The sequence below is a fragment of the Panicum hallii genome, chromosome 3, assembly GCF_002211085.1.
Source record: "Panicum hallii strain FIL2 chromosome 3, PHallii_v3.1, whole genome shotgun sequence".
Classification (NCBI taxonomy): Eukaryota; Viridiplantae; Streptophyta; class Magnoliopsida; order Poales; family Poaceae; genus Panicum; species Panicum hallii.
Window position 1 is genome coordinate 7,514,341 of NC_038044.1, and position 19,842 is coordinate 7,534,182.

General features: G+C 43.3%; 3 protein-coding genes across 3 annotated transcripts; 1 reads left to right on the forward strand and 2 right to left on the reverse strand.

The window, feature by feature from the left end:
* Nucleotides 1-268: 268 nt before the first annotated feature.
* LOC112885852 (coiled-coil domain-containing protein SCD2-like) lies at nt 269-8,341 on the reverse strand. The gene is made up of 17 exons (XM_025951528.1): nt 8,281-8,341; nt 7,922-8,100; nt 6,926-6,989; nt 6,682-6,723; nt 6,533-6,595; nt 5,613-5,662; nt 5,248-5,275; nt 5,000-5,077; nt 4,790-4,900; nt 4,651-4,711; nt 4,045-4,158; nt 3,371-3,489; nt 2,847-2,904; nt 1,942-1,980; nt 1,803-1,843; nt 1,068-1,194; nt 269-794 (listed from the first exon to the last, which is right to left on the reverse strand). Exons 2-17 carry the CDS (start codon nt 8,014-8,016, stop codon nt 673-675), a joined length of 1,212 nt encoding a protein of 403 aa, XP_025807313.1. The 5' UTR covers nt 8,017-8,100; nt 8,281-8,341; the 3' UTR covers nt 269-672.
* A 916-nt stretch (nt 8,342-9,257) lies between these two features.
* Nucleotides 9,258-14,835, reverse strand: LOC112885851 (sodium/hydrogen exchanger 2-like). The gene is made up of 15 exons (XM_025951527.1): nt 14,671-14,835; nt 14,113-14,318; nt 13,903-14,021; nt 13,175-13,272; nt 12,087-12,146; nt 11,942-11,988; nt 11,669-11,863; nt 11,471-11,517; nt 11,295-11,361; nt 10,937-11,037; nt 10,739-10,840; nt 10,458-10,596; nt 10,311-10,373; nt 10,103-10,186; nt 9,258-9,859 (listed from the first exon to the last, which is right to left on the reverse strand). Exons 2-15 carry the CDS (start codon nt 14,281-14,283, stop codon nt 9,515-9,517), a joined length of 1,638 nt encoding a protein of 545 aa, XP_025807312.1. The 5' UTR covers nt 14,284-14,318; nt 14,671-14,835; the 3' UTR covers nt 9,258-9,514.
* A 3,663-nt stretch (nt 14,836-18,498) lies between these two features.
* LOC112885864 (glutathione S-transferase 4-like) lies at nt 18,499-19,675 on the forward strand. The gene is made up of 3 exons (XM_025951543.1): nt 18,499-18,840; nt 18,959-19,007; nt 19,100-19,675. Exons 1-3 carry the CDS (start codon nt 18,691-18,693, stop codon nt 19,564-19,566), a joined length of 666 nt encoding a protein of 221 aa, XP_025807328.1. The 5' UTR covers nt 18,499-18,690; the 3' UTR covers nt 19,567-19,675.
* Nucleotides 19,676-19,842: the final 167 nt, after the last annotated feature.

Genomic DNA, 19,842 nt, shown 5'->3' on the forward strand with positions numbered 1-19,842 from the left:
GAGGCCGCGGCGTCGAAGGACATGAGGCGGAGCTCGGCGGACGCGACGTAGGGGAGGACGTGATGCGGCCGGAGGAGCAGCCGCGGAATGAGGGACGGCGCGAGGACGAGCACCGCCAGGAACACGACCACAGGCGCGAGGCAGGCAGCGGCCGCGGCCGCGGTGGCAGCCACGCACTGCCGTCGCCGCTGGCTCGCCGGCGACGGCGGCTCCGTGGACATGGTCTCTCAAGGTGGGGAGTGCACGTGGAGGATTGTGTCAGGGGTGCGAGACCAGAGTCCAGTTCAGGTTGGTCACCTAGGTAGCTTCACCCTGGAAGCTTGCTTTGCTCCTTGAAAGGATAGACCACCACCATTGCAAAAGGAAAAGGGAAATCAAGCGATGCATAATATTCTAGTTGCAGTAGAGTAACCTGGTGGAAAGCATGGCATCTCGATGACTCCATGATTAGCCCCTTTTGCTTTCACAGATCAATCAGCACTAGCCTAGAATAGATAATTTGAAAGGAAGGGTTACGAGATATTTTGATCAAAATTTATTTTTTTACATGACGATATACCAAGCAAAAGGCAACAAACATGGAAGGAATATCAGGAGGGCTCTAGGGCCTCTGACGGCACAAAATCGGCACTACAGCCTCGCTCCAATTTATGCATTTGCTAAATTTGTTCGCTACGCTTCAGATCCAGTTGGACTCCCATGATTGCTGAGGTCGTCGTTCAGAGCTCTCCTGCTCGCGTCCCACAGCTTAGACTCAATTCCCAGCTTCCTCAGCTCGTGGAGTCCTCTCTCAACTTCGTACATGATTGCAGAGGGGGAAAAAAAGAGAATCAGCAGTGATTTTATTTGCATCAAAAATTTAAATTCAGGTTGTGGTGTCCTCTATAAACTTTCATACATGATTGCTGGGGAAAAAATCAATAATTATTTCATTGTGACTTCAAAATTTAAATTAAGAAAAAGACATTAGACAGGGAGAACGTGTATGTAACTAACATCATTGATCCACTTGTAACATAGATTTATTAGCTCAGGTTTCACTAGTGCAAAGAAAAATAATCTAGTACCTTCTATGACGTCGGTCGTAGTAATTGGGTGTTTGCTTTGTTCTATCCAAAACTGTAGCCGCTCATCAGCTATATCTTCTTCTATGTCGTGATTTTTGGCCCTCCTCCAATAATAGGTCAGCCATGCCTGTAGCGTATTTGTCAGTTCTTCGATGCAACACTTACTGGAAGCCAAACAGGAGGGCACACGAGGGCAATAACACATGAAGCTGACCAGAAAATAAGAAGCAAAGTTATAAGGTGTTTTGCATATCCCTTTATATTAACTTATTAGTCAAATTTTTTAAAGGATTAACTTAGTCAACTTTGTTAAGAGCATAATGGACACTTATATGGAATTAGGAGATTGGTTTTTTTATTGTATATTAACTTCCAGTGATGCTGTCCTTAAACTTGTCTTGCAGTGTCATTGAAGTCCATAAACTCTAAACATGCAGATGAGGTTCCTTAAACTTGTTGAGTGTGACTAGAGGGACACCTCTATCCCTCTTAGCCATCGGTACAACATAGACGAACACGTGCTTATTAGAGACATTTGGACCTCGAGTGGCAGTGCATTTAAGAGTTTAGGGATCTGGAATTCTGGATGAAACCATGGAACAAGTTTAGGGTTTTAGGCTTAGGGACTGGTAGTGCATTTCACTTTATTATTTAACAATGGAACACAAAAAGAATATTAATGCTGTCCAGCTCGAAGATTTGAGCAACATAAAATATTGGTGACGTATCTTTTACCTGCTTGAAGAGTACATCTTCACGTTCTTCTGCGCTTAACTCTAGGACCAGGACATGTTGGACAATAATTAGGGAAGATAGTTGATATCTTGTTCTTCAAATCATGGATGTAAAAATAAATACTGAAAGAATAACCAACCTAATGACTCGGAAGGGCTCCGACCCTCAGAAGCTTGACCTGTTATTGGAAGCTTAATTCTTATCAAAAGGTGAGAACTAATCATTGAACGACATTAAATCATATAATAACACTTATTTTTCTGAAGTACAGGTTGATTATGCATGATAATTCTCAGAAATGGCTCTGAAAACCAGAAAATGAGATTGAAAAGTTCATGCAATACTTGAGGGTGTGAACCAAATTTTGAACTATATATCTCCAGTGCAGTTCTATTCTGACTCAAATATTTTTACTAGTGTAGCATTTATGTTTGTAGGCCTCTCCATTATCACGTCGCAGAACCGCTGAGAAAAGGGCTGAAAGCCTTTAAAACTCTCTATAAACCCACTGTCATGCCCCCTAAACAACACCCTCTTTTGTAATAAATTCATGCCATAACTCGATACTTGTTTCCTCAAATTACCCCTAACAACAAAATCACTTAGAATTAATTTCCTTACTCCCCAATAAATCTCTCATTTCACGAATATACATAAACTTCAAATATATTTTTCTCATTCCAATAAATCTACAATGTACATTCAAACCAACTCTTCATCTGCTGGGAATAGGAATGATTCTGAGCAGGCTCAGCTATACTAAGAAAGGTCGCTGAGTTAACAACTATATTGTTCTTGATGTTGTATGAGTTGTCATTTCCTGTTGCAAATCCAGTTACAAGAGAACAGCACTCAACATTTTGCAAATTATGCTATATGCTAAACATGCAAACACTATCATCATATCACTGAGTCTAAGATCTTTTTCTCTATAATCTGGTTATGGTGAATAAGAGACTGTTGCTTTTTCTCTAAGGGAAATATTATATATAAAATCTTAGTAAGATGAAAGAATAAGAAATGAGTACATTTTGGAAAAGCCACCTGAGAGAGGTTTGATATGCCGATTTTCTGCCAAAGCAAGCATGATTGCATCCTCTACCTTCAAAGGGAATATCAATTTATTATCACTGCACTCTGAATAGATGCACAAATATAGTAATGCCATTTTTGTGAGAATATGCAAAAGCTAATGCAATTGCATATATGTTGCTTTTACTATATACTTTACAGAGATGCAGAAGTTACTCTATCAGGGCAGTAGGGTTCTGAAGTTCAGAAGTTGGATTATCTACTTTTCCATATCACTTGAAATGACATATTCAAAATATTCTGAACAATTAACTAGAATAGAGATATTTGAGAGGTGGCAGACAATAGCTTTCACATTCTAGGAAATTATGTACATCAATTAATACACCCGAACATGATGAAACATGTTTTTCCAGGAGCAGAACTTTTTATGGTGTGTATTATGTATCTCAGTAAAACTGATCGTGCTGGCATGCTGTTGAAACTTGAAAGTAATATAGGTTGGCACACAAAATTATACAGGTACTGAGAAGAACCTTGAGTGAAGCTAATTCACGCAGCCCTTTCTCAACTGAAATCATACTCTCAATGTTGCCATCACCAGATATATCATTTGCATCAGACATTTTGCTTCTGCTCTCCATCTCAGAATTATCTGCCACCACATGAACTGTGAGGGTGCTACTGCTATGTGACAAAGGCCGTGTATGTAGTCTGATACACTTGAAAAGTAAGCCTTCATCATTCAAGATCATTCTAAAGGCAGTAAAACTAATAAATAAGCTCTTCAGATGAGATTTTATACACATGAAAAATAAGCTCCTTTTACAGGGAAAAGAAACCACATCATTTGCGAGCTGCAAAGAAACGGCCTCATTTACAAGATGCACTGCACAAAATGTAAAGTAGTAATAGTCCTATTTTGCAGCCAGAAGATGACAACAGAGTCAAATTTGAGCAACTCTATTGAAGTCACATCCAAATTTCTGGCATGCAGAAATTGGCCACGTTGCTTCACTTCATTAAATCAAAGTCATTATGTAAAAAAAAGAATCCTACTGAAGGTGCTTCAGTGTTATTTGTCATATCGTGTCATGGTAATGAAGTACTTGCATACTAAGTGTAACATAGTATTTTTGTATCAACAGTTTCATGGAAGTAAAAGATCAAAACGTCAAGAACAAAATATAGCTTTTGAAAGGGATATCACCTGATAAAGTTCCATCTCTTGCTTTTTGCCCAATTGATAGGACTGCTTCAAGTGCAAGTGGTGCAAATGAGGACCAGTATTCTTGTTTTTCTTCAGCAATATCAGAATGTATACCTAATGGGGGGGAACTCACCATTAGCCGAAACCAGCAGTTATAACAAATTAAATATTACATATATGTTAAGACAATCGTCTGCTTGCACATGGACGAGGCACATTTTTTTTTCTAATGGAACATATCTAATTTGAGTTGGCATTAATCTTCTTTGTAACGGAAATATTGTACGAATTTATCATAAAAATAATTACAAGTACTAATTTCATGAAAGATAGGATAGGTCTAGTGCTTAAACAGCAAATTAAGTCAAGTTGTAGTGCAAAAATGTGTGGTGTGAACGAAAGACAAACGGGTAGAAAATTATGCATCCTAGCCCATTAACTATGGTTGTGCCAGCAGTTACAAAATACAGTGGTGGTCATTTGCTGTTTGAAGATTTGTGTGAATTCAGGAAAAAATAACATTTGAGAAAATATTTATAATTCAGGACACAGGGACTACCCCCTTGTTGCAAAGGAGTATAAACAGTGCAAAGGTGATCTTGGTACCAAGTTTAGAACATAATGTCCAGTAGCGGGTCAGCCAACATCTCTTTAGCACCACCTCCTCCTGATTAAGGATTTTCATGAACAATTGTAATGATAAAGCCACAGACAAAAAGTGCTAAATGTAACCAAACGTACACACCATATCTTCCTGTGACAGGATCATTCTGTTGGCTGTTGCCTGAAGAGATCTCAGTTCTGATCTAGCACTTTTTACTCTCCGAGACACAGATGTAACCACATTATTAGCAGCCTAGCCAACAGTGTAAATAAAAGTTTATGGTTGCAAAACATGACACCAGAAAATTCATTCAGCAATAGATAACAAGATTCAAGGAAGGATCCAATCGACCTTTGCTTCAGACTTAAGGGTTGCAATCTCATCACAGCTCGCACTGCTAGACCTTCGTGAAGCAATTCTCATAGCAATCTAAGAGCAAAAACGGAATCAAGCTCAAACAGAACAGTGAGCAAAAATTGATCACAAAGATCTTCAGACTGCATGCAGTAATAATCAAAAGGTAACTAGAACAAAAGCAAACTTCTCTCTCTATTGTTCCTCAAAACTTTAAGCAGGAGAAGCTTTCTATGGAAATGCACCTTTCTTTGTTCTAGTGCTGCATCCTTCCTGTGAACCAAGTTGAAAATATGGCTTAAAATATGCAGGCATTGATAATAAGTAGTACTCTCTCCGTCCCAGAATATAGCTACATTTAGACTTTTTCAAAGTCAAACCTTTTCAATTTTAACTATAAATAGCAAGATAATTGCAAAGACTAATAACATAAAAATTATGTTAGCAGATTTATCATGAAACCAACTATTATAATATATAACCTTTTCTATTTAAAGTAATTTATTTTCAGAGATATTGTTGGTCAAAGTTCAAAAAGTTAGACTTTGGAAAACCCTAAACGTAGCTATATTCTGGGACGGAGGGAGTATATTTTTAGTAAATAACATACCTGCTAATCACAATTGTCTCTGTTTCTACCGCATCATCAATATCAGAAGCCTAACATTCGGAAACAAATATTGGTAAATACAAACATGGAAATAACACAATGAGAGTGAAGAAGATTATTTTTCCCATCCCAAACCCTAAACAGGGTAGAGAGGTTATGTATATACATGGGCCTCTATGGGCCCTATACACATGGGCCCAATATACTCCAACAGAGAGTACTATTAAATGCATATACTTTGATGCAAAGAGTTTCCAAAGAAGGAAATAAGCCAACAAAGCTGCAGAACTTGTCTCTTGCTCAATGAGACAGAATGAAACTTCGTTCTGGTGCTGTTGTATAGCTATCTAGTCCCTACTGAACAGCAACCAAAATCCCTCATTTACAGTTGAAGCATCAGAGTGTTTACTGTTACTTCACTAGCAGAAGAGATTAAGCTGAAGGAACATAATATGTGATTTCTTATATTCCAAAAGTGGCTGATGGGCAAAATATGCTAAAGGAGTTTTTTTTTTCACAGTACTTGGAAATATACCAGAGTTATAACTAGGGAGGTACCACAATTTGGTACTTGAGGTACAAATTTTCGGTACCTCTCCTAGGATGGTAAAGAAACTCATGCAGAAATGATAGTTCTGGGCTTTTGCTCTCCTTTGATGTTTTTTCCTTGGGTTATATTGAAAAAAAAACAAGAGTGAAACAGGTATGTGGGTTTCAGAAAAAATTCATCTAATGAAATTAATCTCTACTTAGTTAGAAATGTGAATAGTAAGAGACCCCAGAACAAATCTTCGCATATAATCCAAACAGAATATACTAGTAAAGATGAAGCCTTCAAGTTGAAAACTAAAAAAAGCAGTATGATTCAACCAACAACAATGAGAAGCAAAAATTTAATCATGATTTATCATGGAAAAGACCTCTCTCTCCATGTGCATGGATTTGGCATCTCCATCCTCGGACCTTTCCTCTGCAAGGTGAAGCTGGGAAGATGCAAGTAAGATAAAACGAGGTTGGTTGCTTCCAACATGTTAAAGTACAAAAGCAAAATAGAACCGTCATATCTCACTTTGTCATACATGCTTTCATTTTCCACCTGAAGTGTGTTAATCTGCAATAGCATTCCAGATTAAAACAAATCTTTATGCGAATCATTGACAGATGACAGTGTCCATAACATTGGTTAGACAAGGATCATAGCATGGAGGAGAGAGAACTCATATTGCAAGTTAACCTCACAAGTGGTAAACAGAATGTTATGCAGATCATAGTGTTAAGATTTTATATAAAAAATACATTCAGGAAAGAATTACCTCATCATGAAGAGAAGAAGATGTACGGCGACCTCTCATTGAGCTTCCAAGATCAACTGATCTCCTAAGAATGATGTAGTCTATATTACTTACCGAGTGATCATCAAGAAACAAGAATTGAAAGGCAACGGATATTTGGTTCTTTTGAAGAAAAAAACAGATACTTACTTAACTAAAACTGTTAGAATAATTCTGAAAGGAATGCCAAAAAAATAACCATGACTTAAATTTCTAATAATTTTTTTCTTGAGTCAAGTGTAATTCAATCAATGAGTGTCATTCAATAATGTGGCATGTCAGTTGCAGTGGTTTCTGCTGATCTTTTTGACTAATTCTGTCTCAGAAAACCCCAGGTTTTGACTCAGTTATCCAATAATGACCAATCCTATTTCAGCATTGCTCAATTGTTTAGTTCAAAATAAATTAAGTTGGTGCATTTAAATCCACCATCTGATTGCATGAACCTTCTAGTAAGTTCCAGAAGCAGTGCATGTAAGCAGAATCATGTATTGTGACATATATTCCAAAGAATCATCGTAAGTTGGTAACAGTCCAAGAAAAAGGTACATGGTAAAATTGCATCAAACTTTGAGATTTAGCAACAAACAACTTTCATTAATGAATTTTGCTGTTTCACATTACAAGTAACAACTAAATGCAGAATCAGCACACTAACTCTATCCTTTGGTATTTAGCACAATTTCTGTGTCCGGGAAACTATCACATGCTACATCGATAGTCCTTGGAAGATAAGTTGCGCCTCAAAGCAAACTAGCCACTAAACAGCATGAGAAAGCTCATCAACTGCATCTGGCAGACACTTGAAACCCAGGCATGCTGAAATACTGAATTAAAGTTAACAGAATTCTCGTGTGTGATTGGAAAACTCCATACAGGGCTACAGCGCAATTGTTCACTCCAAAATGCATTAAAACATTGGAAAATTTTCATGCATGCGACGCAACAATTAGTACTTGAGAGCGTGATAGTCCTTACCTCTGCTCCCTTCGGTTCGGCATGGGCGACTCCGACCCCGCCCCCGTCCCCGCGCCTGCCCCGCTTGTCGCCGGCCGCTTGATCGATGGTATCATGGGGACGGACTTCCCAGCCGTGTAACGGTTGGTCAGCGACGGCGGCCTGCCCACCTGCGTCTGATCGGCAAGGTACCGGCCTATCTAAAATGCACGGAATTGCACGCCACCACTTAGCGCCATCACACAGGTCATGATGAGAATAGAAATTAGCATTGCAAACCACACCACATAATCACATGCAAAGCAAATGCCACCGGATCGACATGCAAGGTGGCACCGAGATGGCCATGTATGTAACTAAGGAGGAGCGGCGATGGTTACCGAGGGCGAAGGGGATCGAGTGGAGGTGCGGCGCGGAGTGGCGGAGAGCTCGATGGGTGGCCCGGAGAGCTCGTAGTCGTCGTCGTCGTCGCTCCCGCTGCCTCCGTCGCCGCCCATGACCCGCGCGAGGCGCTGCGCGGCGGCGCGCGCGGCGCTGTTTTGCGCGCGGGCGCCGGCGCCGACCCCCGCGCGTCGTCCGGCGGTGGACGCGGCCCCGACGCCGCCGAGCGAACCGGCCCGCGCGTGGCGGTGGACCGGCGACGACTCCTTCGGGGACCCGCCGGGCGACGTCTGCGCGCTGCCGCCGGCGGCCGGGCTCGCCGGCCGCGCGTACAGGCCCCGCCGTGACGCGTAACCCAGACCGCCGCCGCCCGGGCTCGCCGGCCGCGACAAGCGATCCATCGGACGGGAAATCGGGGAGGGCTCGCGATGGGATTCGGTGGGAGGAGGAGGTGGTGATGGTGGTGGAGGCAGAGATGAGCGGGCGGTTCGCTGGTTCGTCCGCTCCGAAGGCGGGGGGAGGGGGCGGGGACGTAACGGTCTCGTCTCCCGAGACTCGAAATGGTTGTGGTCAGGGGGGCAGGGGATCTTCTGCGGCGTGTGTGCACCTCCGGCCATTTCTGTGTGCGTTTCGAACCTTCGTTTATTTTTTATCCCCTTACCCTTGCATTTTGTCTCTCAAAAAGACTTGTCCCTCCCATCAAGTTGTACTTGTCATGTGTCAACCGAAGTTGGGTTTACTCTAGTTCTGTAGAGATATCGAATATGCCCATCCATTTACTTCATCTTTTAAGAATTCTAGAGTGCTTTCATATCCTCTACTTTCACGCATTTGAAATTTTTACCTCATTTTCATAGGATATATATTTACCTCGAGAATGTCAAAAAGGGAAAAACAAGGTCTTCAATACATCGAACATTCTCAATGAGGAGTTCTTGCTTCAAGCCCTCCATTCAGGAGGGGGGGGAAGGAGATATTGTTTGTACAGGCCCATCACAATTATATAAAAGCATGTCAATATGCCAGCATGTGATTATTCTCTCTGAACAACATTAAATTTACAGATAAATTGGAGTACTAATCTACAATTGGTGCTGGCTCCCAGAAATTTACAAAAGCTTGTGTAGCTCTACAGGTAATACAACAATCTACAACAAATGACTCTGAGAACAAAATAGAGTGGTATCTGCCTGAACATGTACAGAGGATTGTCTACATCTTCGGCTCCTCGACTCAACGCTCTGCCTCAGTCACAGTGCCCAGGTGAGAATCAGGGTCGCTCCGTTCCACTGGTGATCCAGGCACAAATGGAACAAAACCTCGCCCCCCAAACATTGGGCGCATGAACCGATCATCAAACTTGCGCCATAGGCGGTGGACGGAGCGAGTTGGCGCGGTGAGAATAAACTGGAGGTTGTACTGAGGGGAGGAGATCTGACCTACATCGAAGTCAGACCCCATCATGCTAGTGAGAAGTGGGTCGAGAATTGACTGGCTTGAGAGCATAGATGACGTGTTTGGGCCAGTCCTTGGTGGGATGAGGAGAGTAATCAGCGGCTTAGTCAGCAAACCAAAAACCTGAATCAAATGTTGGCATATACATTAGCGAAATGATACTCCTTTCATTTTTCTCAAGAAAGCAAAGTTGTTGATCCATGTCTATGGACCTTTCATCTGATTTTGTGTATCAAGAAACATAAAAAGTATTGCACGATGTACTATTACACTAATTAGTTTCAGTATCATCTCCTGTGTCTGCGTAATGTGTAACACTAACACATGCACATTTATGAAGATAATAATAAAACATAGCAGTCTTACCATTGTGCTGACCAGAACAACAATGACTGTGCTGGTGATCATGATAGCATTAACTCGCACCTCAGTATGACCAGATGCTGTAAACTGCAAAGGTTTACAAGGACTAATACAAATCAGAGCCTATAGATTAGGTGCTCAAGCGTAGATATGTGAAATCTGGTAGCAGATCAGAACATTTCTAATGATGAGAATTCGGTTCAAAAATCACCTTGTTATAGGCAAGTGCAATTGATACTGCTCCTCTCATTAGACCAGCCCACCAAATGATTACCTAAAGGAAAATACCGGCAAGTTAGCTCCTGGTTCCCAAAGGGACACAAAAATGCAGATGCATAAAAAAAGCTCAACTACTAACTTGTTGCTTGAAGGATATCTTTGGACGTGCCTCCTTTTTACTTAGATTGGACAGGAAAGACAAAGGGAACACAAATGCTGCTCTTCCAACCATAACCAAGCCCAATATAATTGCACTTAAAGCAATTGGTTTTTTAGGACTGCATCGTAGGAGAAACAGATAAACATTAATTTGGAAAAAAAGGTCATTTTTTTAAAAAAAGGACAAGATATCCATGGCAGCTGCTGGTGATAGATCTATTCCTGAAAACATCATCATTAAATATCAGCAGCAAAAGGTACCTGCTACTAGCTAATTTCCACTTTTCAATGTCCAATGCATCCATCCCAACATAGAGAAAGAGAAAAATTTCTGCAATGAACGATAAAGTTGCAAAAGTATGCCTGCAGCATAGAAAAGGCAAATCAGCAAGGTAGTATACATAATGTTCTTTATATAATCATGTTTTCGAGTAAAGCTGACTACCACAAAATACATACTTAGTGGTAACTCTAGAGCTTTCTGTCACATTATGCCATGTGTAATGTGACATTACTATTCCACAGAAGAAGACAGTAAGAATGCCACTCAGGTCCAACAGCTGAAATATGGAAGAAATTATCAGAAAAATCTTGGTAACTAAAGTAAGAACAAAGGTTGCATGCTGCTGAAAAATAAGAACAAAGGTTGCAAATCAACAGATTGCAGAAACTAGTAAATAAAAGTAAAATTTAATGTATTACCGATATCACATGATATTCATATACTCCCCTTAAAACATTTTAGTATTTTACTAGCAAGATTTATTTCACTTCTGAAAGTAGCAAGAGAAAAATCTGATTATATTCAGGCACTTACCATTGACAGCATGTATGAAAGGTATGCCATGAGCATCATGATAGAAACTTCTCTGTCAGTTGAATGTCTGCACATCACCACAAGCATTAGCTCACGCCGAGTACCACCTTGTTATTTTGTAGTGTAAAGTAAAGTGCAATAAACTACCCAGAAGAACTAGAGAGCTCTCTACAGACCTTGCAAAACAAAGCTTCTTGATAATGTACGCACTAAGCAACCCAGCCTGCCATGAAAGAATACTGTCAGTCAGTCAAAAGAGGCATGCTCAAATCATCAAGGTAGATTGCTTGGGGTTTTCCGATGTAGTGTTACTTTGGCAGTAGGAGATTACTATAAGACACCACAACTCAAAACAGTAGCAGGAGGTTACTTACAGCTACTCCAAGTATCGTGCTGGTGAAGAACAGATAGAGGAATTTTCCGATGAAATTCAACAGAACAAGAGCATCAAAATGACCAATATCAAGGTTTTCAATTGCATTGAAGAGCACAACAGATGTTGCATCATTAACAACACCTTCACCAAAAACTAGACTATAGAGTAGGGGTGTTTCATCCTGGTTAAGCACCTGCAGATAATGAATTTCCAATCAATTAGCCTCCTATTTGATTTTATAAGATAAGATGGCATATTGTTCGACAATAACCTGCAAGGTGCAAACCGAGTCTGTTGCAGAGAAAATAGCGCCAATTGCTGCACATATGGATAAACAAAAAAAAACAAGCATTAGAAAATTGACAATGGCATCCATGGTCTAATCAGCGAGTAAAAAGGTCAAGAATATATCCAACCAAGATAGTCTCCAAGCTCGAGTGGACCAACATCAAGTTTTTTGAACAATCCCATGGCACCTGATATGTCCATTAGACAAAAAAACTTAGAAACCTGAGCAAGACATCAAAGTTCAAGACTACAAGATTTGAGCACATCATGCTTGAAGATAGTTTCCTGTATGAAGATGACCTCCACGAATTAATGGGTTTGAAGAACAATTATCAGCAATGCTGCTGATGCATCACATGGTTGCCAACTATCAAGAAGCATACTTCATTTAGCATTTATCTAAATTATCTCAAATACTTCATGAATATTTAAAATGTATATGCAAGGGTGCATTTCAGTCTTTTGAATTTAAAAGAGCAGGCTTCTTTCCAGTGTTCATTGTCAGTGTGCCTTAGGCAGTATGGTTTACAAATAATGACCATCCATACTATACTAGATTCACATCTTATAACAGTCTCAGGACACTATGTTGGTTTGAAAGGAGAACCAATCCAACCAGCTCCTACCCTATAGGACATCTATCCATTTAACACTCCAAGTTGTTGATCCATGTTCTGAAAGCCTTTTGTTTCGACCTATTAACTTATTGAAGTACTGACCCACATGGTGCGCCACATAACCAACAAGCTGGAAAGTTTTTCAGTCTATTATTGCAAATGAAGAAGGAAAATCAAGCTATCTTCTCAGTAATGTGCTGTGAGTGTTTCATGTAGCACCTAACCCTGCCATAAGAGCTGCATAAGAGTTATGGGTATTCATTGCTAATAAGAAAATATATTTGCTCTGTCAACAGATATTTTACCTTAATATACAAGATATCACTACCAGCAAAGCAAGGACTGAAAGGAAAACTTGCATCGAAAGCACTTGACAAATGGAGTTAAAAAATATTATCGTGGCAATGGCAATTAGGGCATAGACCCAAACATCAGTGGTATATATGCATATTTTCCAACCTATAACTGATACTAGTGCTTTTGACATTTTCCTAAAAAACATGTTGTGTAACTACTAATTAGAAACATTACGAGTTATGACTATACATGTGAAAATAAAGTAAGACCATGAAAACAGCAGAAGTGGTTTAGCAACTTACCAAGAGTGATTATTACGAAGGAAATCAGAGTCCCAACAGCTCCGAACAAAATAATTGTCATAAAGTTGCGGAAGAATTGCTTTTTCTTTACTTGAAACCTGATAATGTGGAAAAACATTTACAACGGTATACCTTTAAAGGTTTACTAGCATGAGATGTGTGTTTGGAGTATAAATAAGCAATGCAAATTAACAATAGGATCTTTTAGCAAGTTCTGCAGATAGCGTAGCACAGTTCGGTTAGGCTAAATTACTGAAATAGTTTACCACATTCAGCAAAAATGATTAAACAAAGGTGTGCTTACACATCATTTGAACCCTTTAGTTATACAAGGCTCCCTATAAGCACCTGATACAATCCTCCAAAGAATTCAATGGAAACTTTGTATTTCAGGAAAAGTGTCTATTGGAGAAAATGGTTAATGGTGAAGATAGTGAAACCCAGGGTTTCACCATAGTGTAATTACAACACCCAGAAGAAAGAGAGTGGGTTTGAAGTTGAATATTTGTTTCTGCATTCAGCATTTACTGTTTGACCTCTCACATTAATGGCTTTAAAAGCTCACGGAATTGCATATTGGTCAGAATTAGAACTTGCTTTGGACTAAAAGGCTATGTTATTGTTGCTGATGATAAATTGATCAGAATCTGAACGGCTCATAGAAGGAAATAATCGGCTCCAAAAGGAAATCTAAGACACAAAACCACCATAGTACTTTGCAAACTCACCCAGCATTGAAGATTATTGGCGGAAGCAAATAGATGAAAAAGAGGTCCTCGCTGAACACAAGGATGCGTGAATTTGTCCCATTAGTGGCGAGCAGAATCACACCTCCAGTGATCAGACCCTACAGACAACACAGCACATTAAAAAAAATCAAACCAGTGCTCACTGAAGCAAAGCCACAAACACCTGGACTGCAAGAGCAGAGAGCCCACCATGACAAGCGCAGTGATGGACTCGTTCACCCATCGGTTCCCTTCCAGCAGGTGCCCGATGACAATGCAGCTGCAGAGCAGCGCGATGAAGATGTTGATCGAAACGATGGCGTCGTGGTCCGAGACCCCGAAGCTGCCGGGTTTGAGAATAGCTCCCAAATCCAGCCCCATGTCGCCACCTCAGCAGATCCACAGCTCCAAGCGACCTGCCAACAGCAACAGCAACAGCAACTTGGAGGTCAGAGATTGGCAATGCCTGGCTGGATCCTGTGCTTCTCATCTGTCATAATACGTAAGACGCTCATACGTGCAAGGAAGGAACTCAATTATTGCTTGAAACAGTGTACTTTTAGCCAACTCTGACTAGCAAAACACTTGGAGCTTAATCACCAAGAAAGAAACCATCTCAAAATCTGCGGGGCAGAGGATCCAAGCTAACCAGAGACTCAATTAGCAAGAAAAGAAGGATAGTTGAGCCATCTTTTAGCAGAAAGCAACAGCGAATCCAAATGAACTGGTACCAATTCGAGAGCAGAACAAAAAAAAAAAGCATCCCACCTCGTCGCCGTTGCGGACTTTCACGAGGCGCCGGCTCGATCCGGGGATCTGAACCGCGGGGGAGAAGAGCCGGACGCCGGCCTCGCGTGGGTTCGGTAGGAGATTCGGCAGGGCGAGGAAGACGGGGAGGAGTGGTGGAGTCCCGCGCTGGCCATGAGGCCTGAAAGCGAGGCGGAGCGGATTTTACAAAAAGAATCCCACGCCGAATCAGGGCGGTCGAGGTGGCAAACGCCACGCCACCGGCCCACGAGCGCGGCCGCGGGGAGGTGGAAGACCATGACAGGTGGGACCGGACGCATCGGGTCCCGCGTGCCGGTGACGGTGGATCTACGTGAGCCGGGTGCACCGGGGGGAGGGGGGTCGCGCGAGGCCGACGTGGCGGCGGGGCACGGGGGCCACCCGGGTGGACGTCGTGGGCGCTCGTGTTCCCGGGTGGGGCCCACAGTGACAGTGCCAGCAGCCCAGCACGGCGATGGATGAGGCAACTGGTCAATGCTGTCGCCTGATGATGAGAACAAGGGTGGGATGATGGAAGAGGATGATGGGCCATCAAGACCCGCGGGGGGGGGGGGGGGGGCGGGGGGTGCGCGGCGCTGTGCCGTTTTCTAGAATTTCCTATCGTTTTCTATTTCAGGTGACAAGTGTTTCCTCCTCGCAAAAAAGAAAGGTGATAGGGGATGTTTGAGCATTAAATTTGTGCATATCGTTTTCTAGAATTTCCTATCGATTTCTATTTCAGGTGGCAAGAGCTATCCCCACGCAGAAAAAAAAGGAGTGATAGGACATATTTGAGCATTAAATTGTGTACGCAGTTTTACTTTTGCATCTTAGAAGATGATGCACTTCTTTTTACTTTTTATCTCAAGGGTTAAATTTTTTTCAACGAACATGTCTGAGCTCATATTTTATCAAGAGAAAAGCAATATGATCAATACAAACCTTAATAGCCAGAGACTCACGCAACCCGCAAGTTGCAGGCGGATACAGCCACCAAGCAAGTGGCAGGCGACTATCAACTCACCACAGCCTATAGGATAAACATCTTTTATCTATTGATCTTCAGTACAGTCTAACTTAGCGACGCATCATTTCCAATTTTCCATCATCATCTTTTCGATTCTCACCTTGCGTCGCGCGGAAAGCACCCACATGGTGACGAGCCGATAACAGCACTATGGCAACCGGCAAGTCCTCCACCGATGCTCCTATTTGTTCTTTCAATCCTAGTGCATTGCATTGGTGAAGAGGTGTTTTTTGGCAATAAAAACCATCCATTCTAAATTGTAAACTATCCCTTCTAAATTGTAGGTTATTTTATATTTTCTAAATATATATATTTTGCTATGTATGTAGATATACGCTATATCTAGATATATATAATAAAATTTATGTATTTAAATATGTCAAAATAAAGTATAATTTGAAATGAAAGGAATACAAGACATTACATCGTAATTAAATTGGTCTGTACTGGCATCCTACTGACATCGGCGACAATATCTGTTGGCTTCGCCGCTGACCGTCGCTGATGGGCGCTCCGTGTTGCTGCCGAATTTCGGCGTGCTGCGGCAATCGATTTCCTGGCTTCGCCCCTGGCCGTCGCTGATGGGCGCTCCGTGTTGCTGCCGAATTTCGGCGTGCTGCGGCAATCGGACGGTGGGCGGCGACGGCGACATTGGTGCCCGCCCCGAAGAGGGAGCAGGGAGGCGGGCGGGAGTTCACGGCGCGCACGGAGGTGGCCCGCGGCACGAGCAGACGCGGGCGGGAGGTGGCCGGAAGGTCGGCGCGGAGGTGGGCGGGAGGTGGCCGGCCGTAGGCGGCGGGCGCGGAGGTGGCCGGGAGCCTATGGCGCCCGTGGAGGCGAACGGGAGGCGGCTTGCAGCGCGCGGGGCCAGGCGGGGAGCTGCCGGCGCGGAAGGCTGGGGCGGAGGCGGGGCGGGTGGTGGCCGGCGCGAAAGGCTGGTGGCGGAGCGGACAGGGATTGCCGTCCAAAAAAAATCACCGTTAATGACATTTACTGGGCCGTGATTTGTGTGCCGCGGTAAAGTTTTGATATCACTGTAGAGCGTGTGGTTGCTAGCTTTCCAGCCCTGGTGTTGTGACTAATCGCCGTGCAGTATTTTACTACCGTCTAGTATGTGATTGGCGTCTTTGTTAATTAATTTTGGCATGGCGTGTTGTTCGAAATTCGAAAATTCAACCAGATCCAAATACGCTCGTGATATGAGTACCATAAAGACAGTCGCCCGACAAATGTGCATCGATCCTGTGTTTATTGCAGTTGGCATGCATTTTTTTTTAAAATTCGAAGTGAGTTGATCGTAAATTTAGTTGCCCAATTGTGGTTGGTGAAAAAGGAAAGGTGCAACCTAGTGAACCTGGTACGTGCTGATAAAAATTAATTGCATACCTCCGGTAAAGCAAACGTGGACCGTAAAAGGTGCTCTAAGTTTTTTTTCTAACCCTGTTTCCAAAAATACCACATCAGCTCGATGGATGAATGAAATACTATGCCTCAATGGAGAGTTTTATTTCACTGTTTTCAAAGCTAACCAGTATACTTAAATGCTAGTTGATCTATTGGTGCACGAGATCCCCATAAAACAACGGCGGTCACAGTGGTCGTTTCACGCCATTTTCAACGTCTTGGAAATGAGTTAGCAGAGTATCGTGGGGATGAAACTGGTTCCTTCTCTTCCCTCGTTAAATCAGGACCACATCATAAAAAATGCTGATGTGTCATGGTGATTAATGCCATGAAACATCCATTGTGATTAGCCTTATAATTTCCACTTACAGCGCCGAGGGTGGGGTAGTAATTATATGATGCGGTGGCTTATAATTTCCGCTTGCCCGAGTTATGGTGGCGCCCCCTGTGTTGAATATATATATATATATATATATGAAAAAATCTATTCTACACGTGCTTGTAGGCACTCTACATATGTATCTCATGATATAGGACGTATCTGATCCAATAAAAGATATGTACGAGGTACGTGATCACCATTTGTGATGGTATATATATTGTATATGTGACCATACATAGAGTATGTGGATATACTCAATTTTATATACTAGTACTAAGGCATGCTTTTGAAATTTTTCGTATATATCTCTTTGAAGTATCTTAGAATAAATTTATAAACATATTCAAAGTGATAAATAAGTATATGAACATACGCACGAGGGTATACGGATGGTGAGAGTAGCTACACGCGAGTGTAGATAAAACTCGTCGTATATATATATATATATATATATATATATATATATATATATATATATATATATGTATGTGTTTGTGTGTGTGTATATATATCATTGTTGTTCGGGTGTTGCTATGACATCCCTCGGGAAGTTGGAAGTTCGGAACTTCTAGGAAAATGTCTCTGAGCTGGGATTGGTGGCCATGTAGCAATCAGTGACATGGCATTAGATAGATCAATGAAAAGATATGAAATTAGGTGCACATATACTCGAAACGCTTTGACACCGGCGTTGAAGATGAGAGGCTCCGTTTCATTTGGCCGACCCCGTGCATCGCAACTGAATAATATGCCAGAGTGCCAACCACATCACCATTCACCACCATTAGCGTCGGGTCCCTGGACCTGGACGCCGGCTAGTCTGCGGCACTGCGTACGTAAGCAGGGACGTCACGCATGTAGTAGTAAAGGGGCTGGTTGACCAGGCGCTGTGTTTTATTAGCATTGCGTTGGTAGATCAAGCCATGCATTTGGGTTGGGTCTAGCACTCCGCATCTTCGACGTCACCCTTCGCATCACCATTCACCAACCACTCCACCCGGTGTTCTAGCACCTTCTTCCCCATGCGCAAGCACCGGGGGGCAGCAGCCATCTCTCTCTCTCTCTCTCTGCTCTGCTCCTCTCCCTCCTCCTGTATAAATAGCTGCTGCTGCTGCAGGGAGGCAGGCAGCAAGCAAGCAAGCAATTCCGTCAACCCACCCACATCGTTGGTAGATCTTGCAGCGTTCATAAGAAGCTAGCAGAGCAAGCGATGGCGCCGCCGAAGGTGTACGGATGGGCGATCTCGCCGTTCGTGTCGCGCGCGCTGCTGGCCCTCGAGGAGGCCGGCGTCGACTACGAGCTCGTCCCCATGAGCCGCCCGGCCGGCGACCACCGCCGCCCGGAGCACCTCGCCAGAAACGTCCGTGCCTCCCGCTCCCGTCCCCAAGCAGCCATCAATTTGTTTCATTCGTCAGTCATGACTCATACCTCGTTCGCCGGTTGACGGGCACTGATCGATGATCTTGTGCTTGCTGCAGCCTTTCGGTCAGGTGCCCGTTCTTGAGGACGGCGACCTCACGCTCTTCGGTGAGTATATAAACTCGGCGTGCGATTCAGATTCCTGCTTCGTGCAGTTTCATCAGAATTCCTGAATCCCGGATGCGGTTATGTGTTTCCAGAGTCCCGGGCGATCGCGAGGCACATCTTCCGCAAGCACAAGCCGGAGCTCCTGGGCGCCGGCAGCCTGGAGCGGTCGGCGATGGTGGACGTGTGGCTGGAGGTGGAGGCGCACCAGCTGCACCCGGCGGCGGGCGCCGTCGTGGTGGAGTGCGTCTTCGCGCCGCTCCTCGGCCGCGCGCGCAACCAGGTGGCCGTCGACGAGAACCTCGAGAAGCTGCGGAAGGTGCTGGAGGTGTACGAGGCGCGGCTGGCGCAGAGCACGTACCTCGCCGGCGACTTCCTCAGCGCCGCCGACCTCAGCCACTTCACCGTGATGCACTACTTCATGGCCACCGAGTACGCAGCGATCGTGGAGGCGCTCCCGCACGTGAGAGCGTGGTGGGAGGAGCTCGCCGCGCGGCCGGCGGCGAGGAAGGTGGCCGGGTTCATGCCGCTCGGCGCTGGGCCGGCCAAGAAAGACTTGTGATCGATCAAGTTGTAGTAGCGTTGTTGTGCTTAATTTCCCGTCGTCCGGTTTTGTACTTCTATCCTTGTAATAATAATGATGCTTTCAGCTTTCATAATTCACAGAAATCTTGTCCTCGACCACGATAAGGATACACTTAATTTTGAGATCAATGATGGTGGAGTGAGAAACTTTTGACGCATGTGGCCCAACACCTGCGCAATACAAGTTGAAAAACAATTCACCTAATATTACAAGTGCTCGTGCTAAGTCAAAGATTTAAAACCAGAAAACAAC

Excerpts from the sequence above, each read along its gene's own strand:
- LOC112885852 (XM_025951528.1), bottom strand. The coding sequence starts at position 8,016 with ATGATACCATCGATCAAGCGGCCGGCGACAAGCGGGGCAGGCGCGGGG. Across the intron at positions 4,901-4,999 it reads CCCTTAAGTCTGAAGCAAAG|GCTGCTAATAATGTGGTTAC; the intron begins GTCGATTGGATC and ends ACTGTTGGCTAG. Across the intron at positions 795-1,067 it reads TACGACCGACGTCATAGAAG|TTGAGAGAGGACTCCACGAG; the intron begins GTACTAGATTAT and ends TCATGTACGAAG.
- LOC112885851 (XM_025951527.1), bottom strand. The coding sequence starts at position 14,283 with ATGGGGCTGGATTTGGGAGCTATTCTCAAACCCGGCAGCTTCGGGGTC. Across the intron at positions 11,989-12,086 it reads CGAGCTTGGAGACTATCTTG|CAATTGGCGCTATTTTCTCT; the intron begins GTTGGATATATT and ends CCATATGTGCAG. Across the intron at positions 11,518-11,668 it reads GCACGATACTTGGAGTAGCT|GCTGGGTTGCTTAGTGCGTA; the intron begins GTAAGTAACCTC and ends CTTTCATGGCAG.
- LOC112885864 (XM_025951543.1), top strand. The coding sequence starts at position 18,691 with ATGGCGCCGCCGAAGGTGTACGGATGGGCGATCTCGCCGTTCGTGTCG. Across the intron at positions 18,841-18,958 it reads CGGAGCACCTCGCCAGAAAC|CCTTTCGGTCAGGTGCCCGT; the intron begins GTCCGTGCCTCC and ends TGCTTGCTGCAG. Across the intron at positions 19,008-19,099 it reads CGGCGACCTCACGCTCTTCG|AGTCCCGGGCGATCGCGAGG; the intron begins GTGAGTATATAA and ends ATGTGTTTCCAG.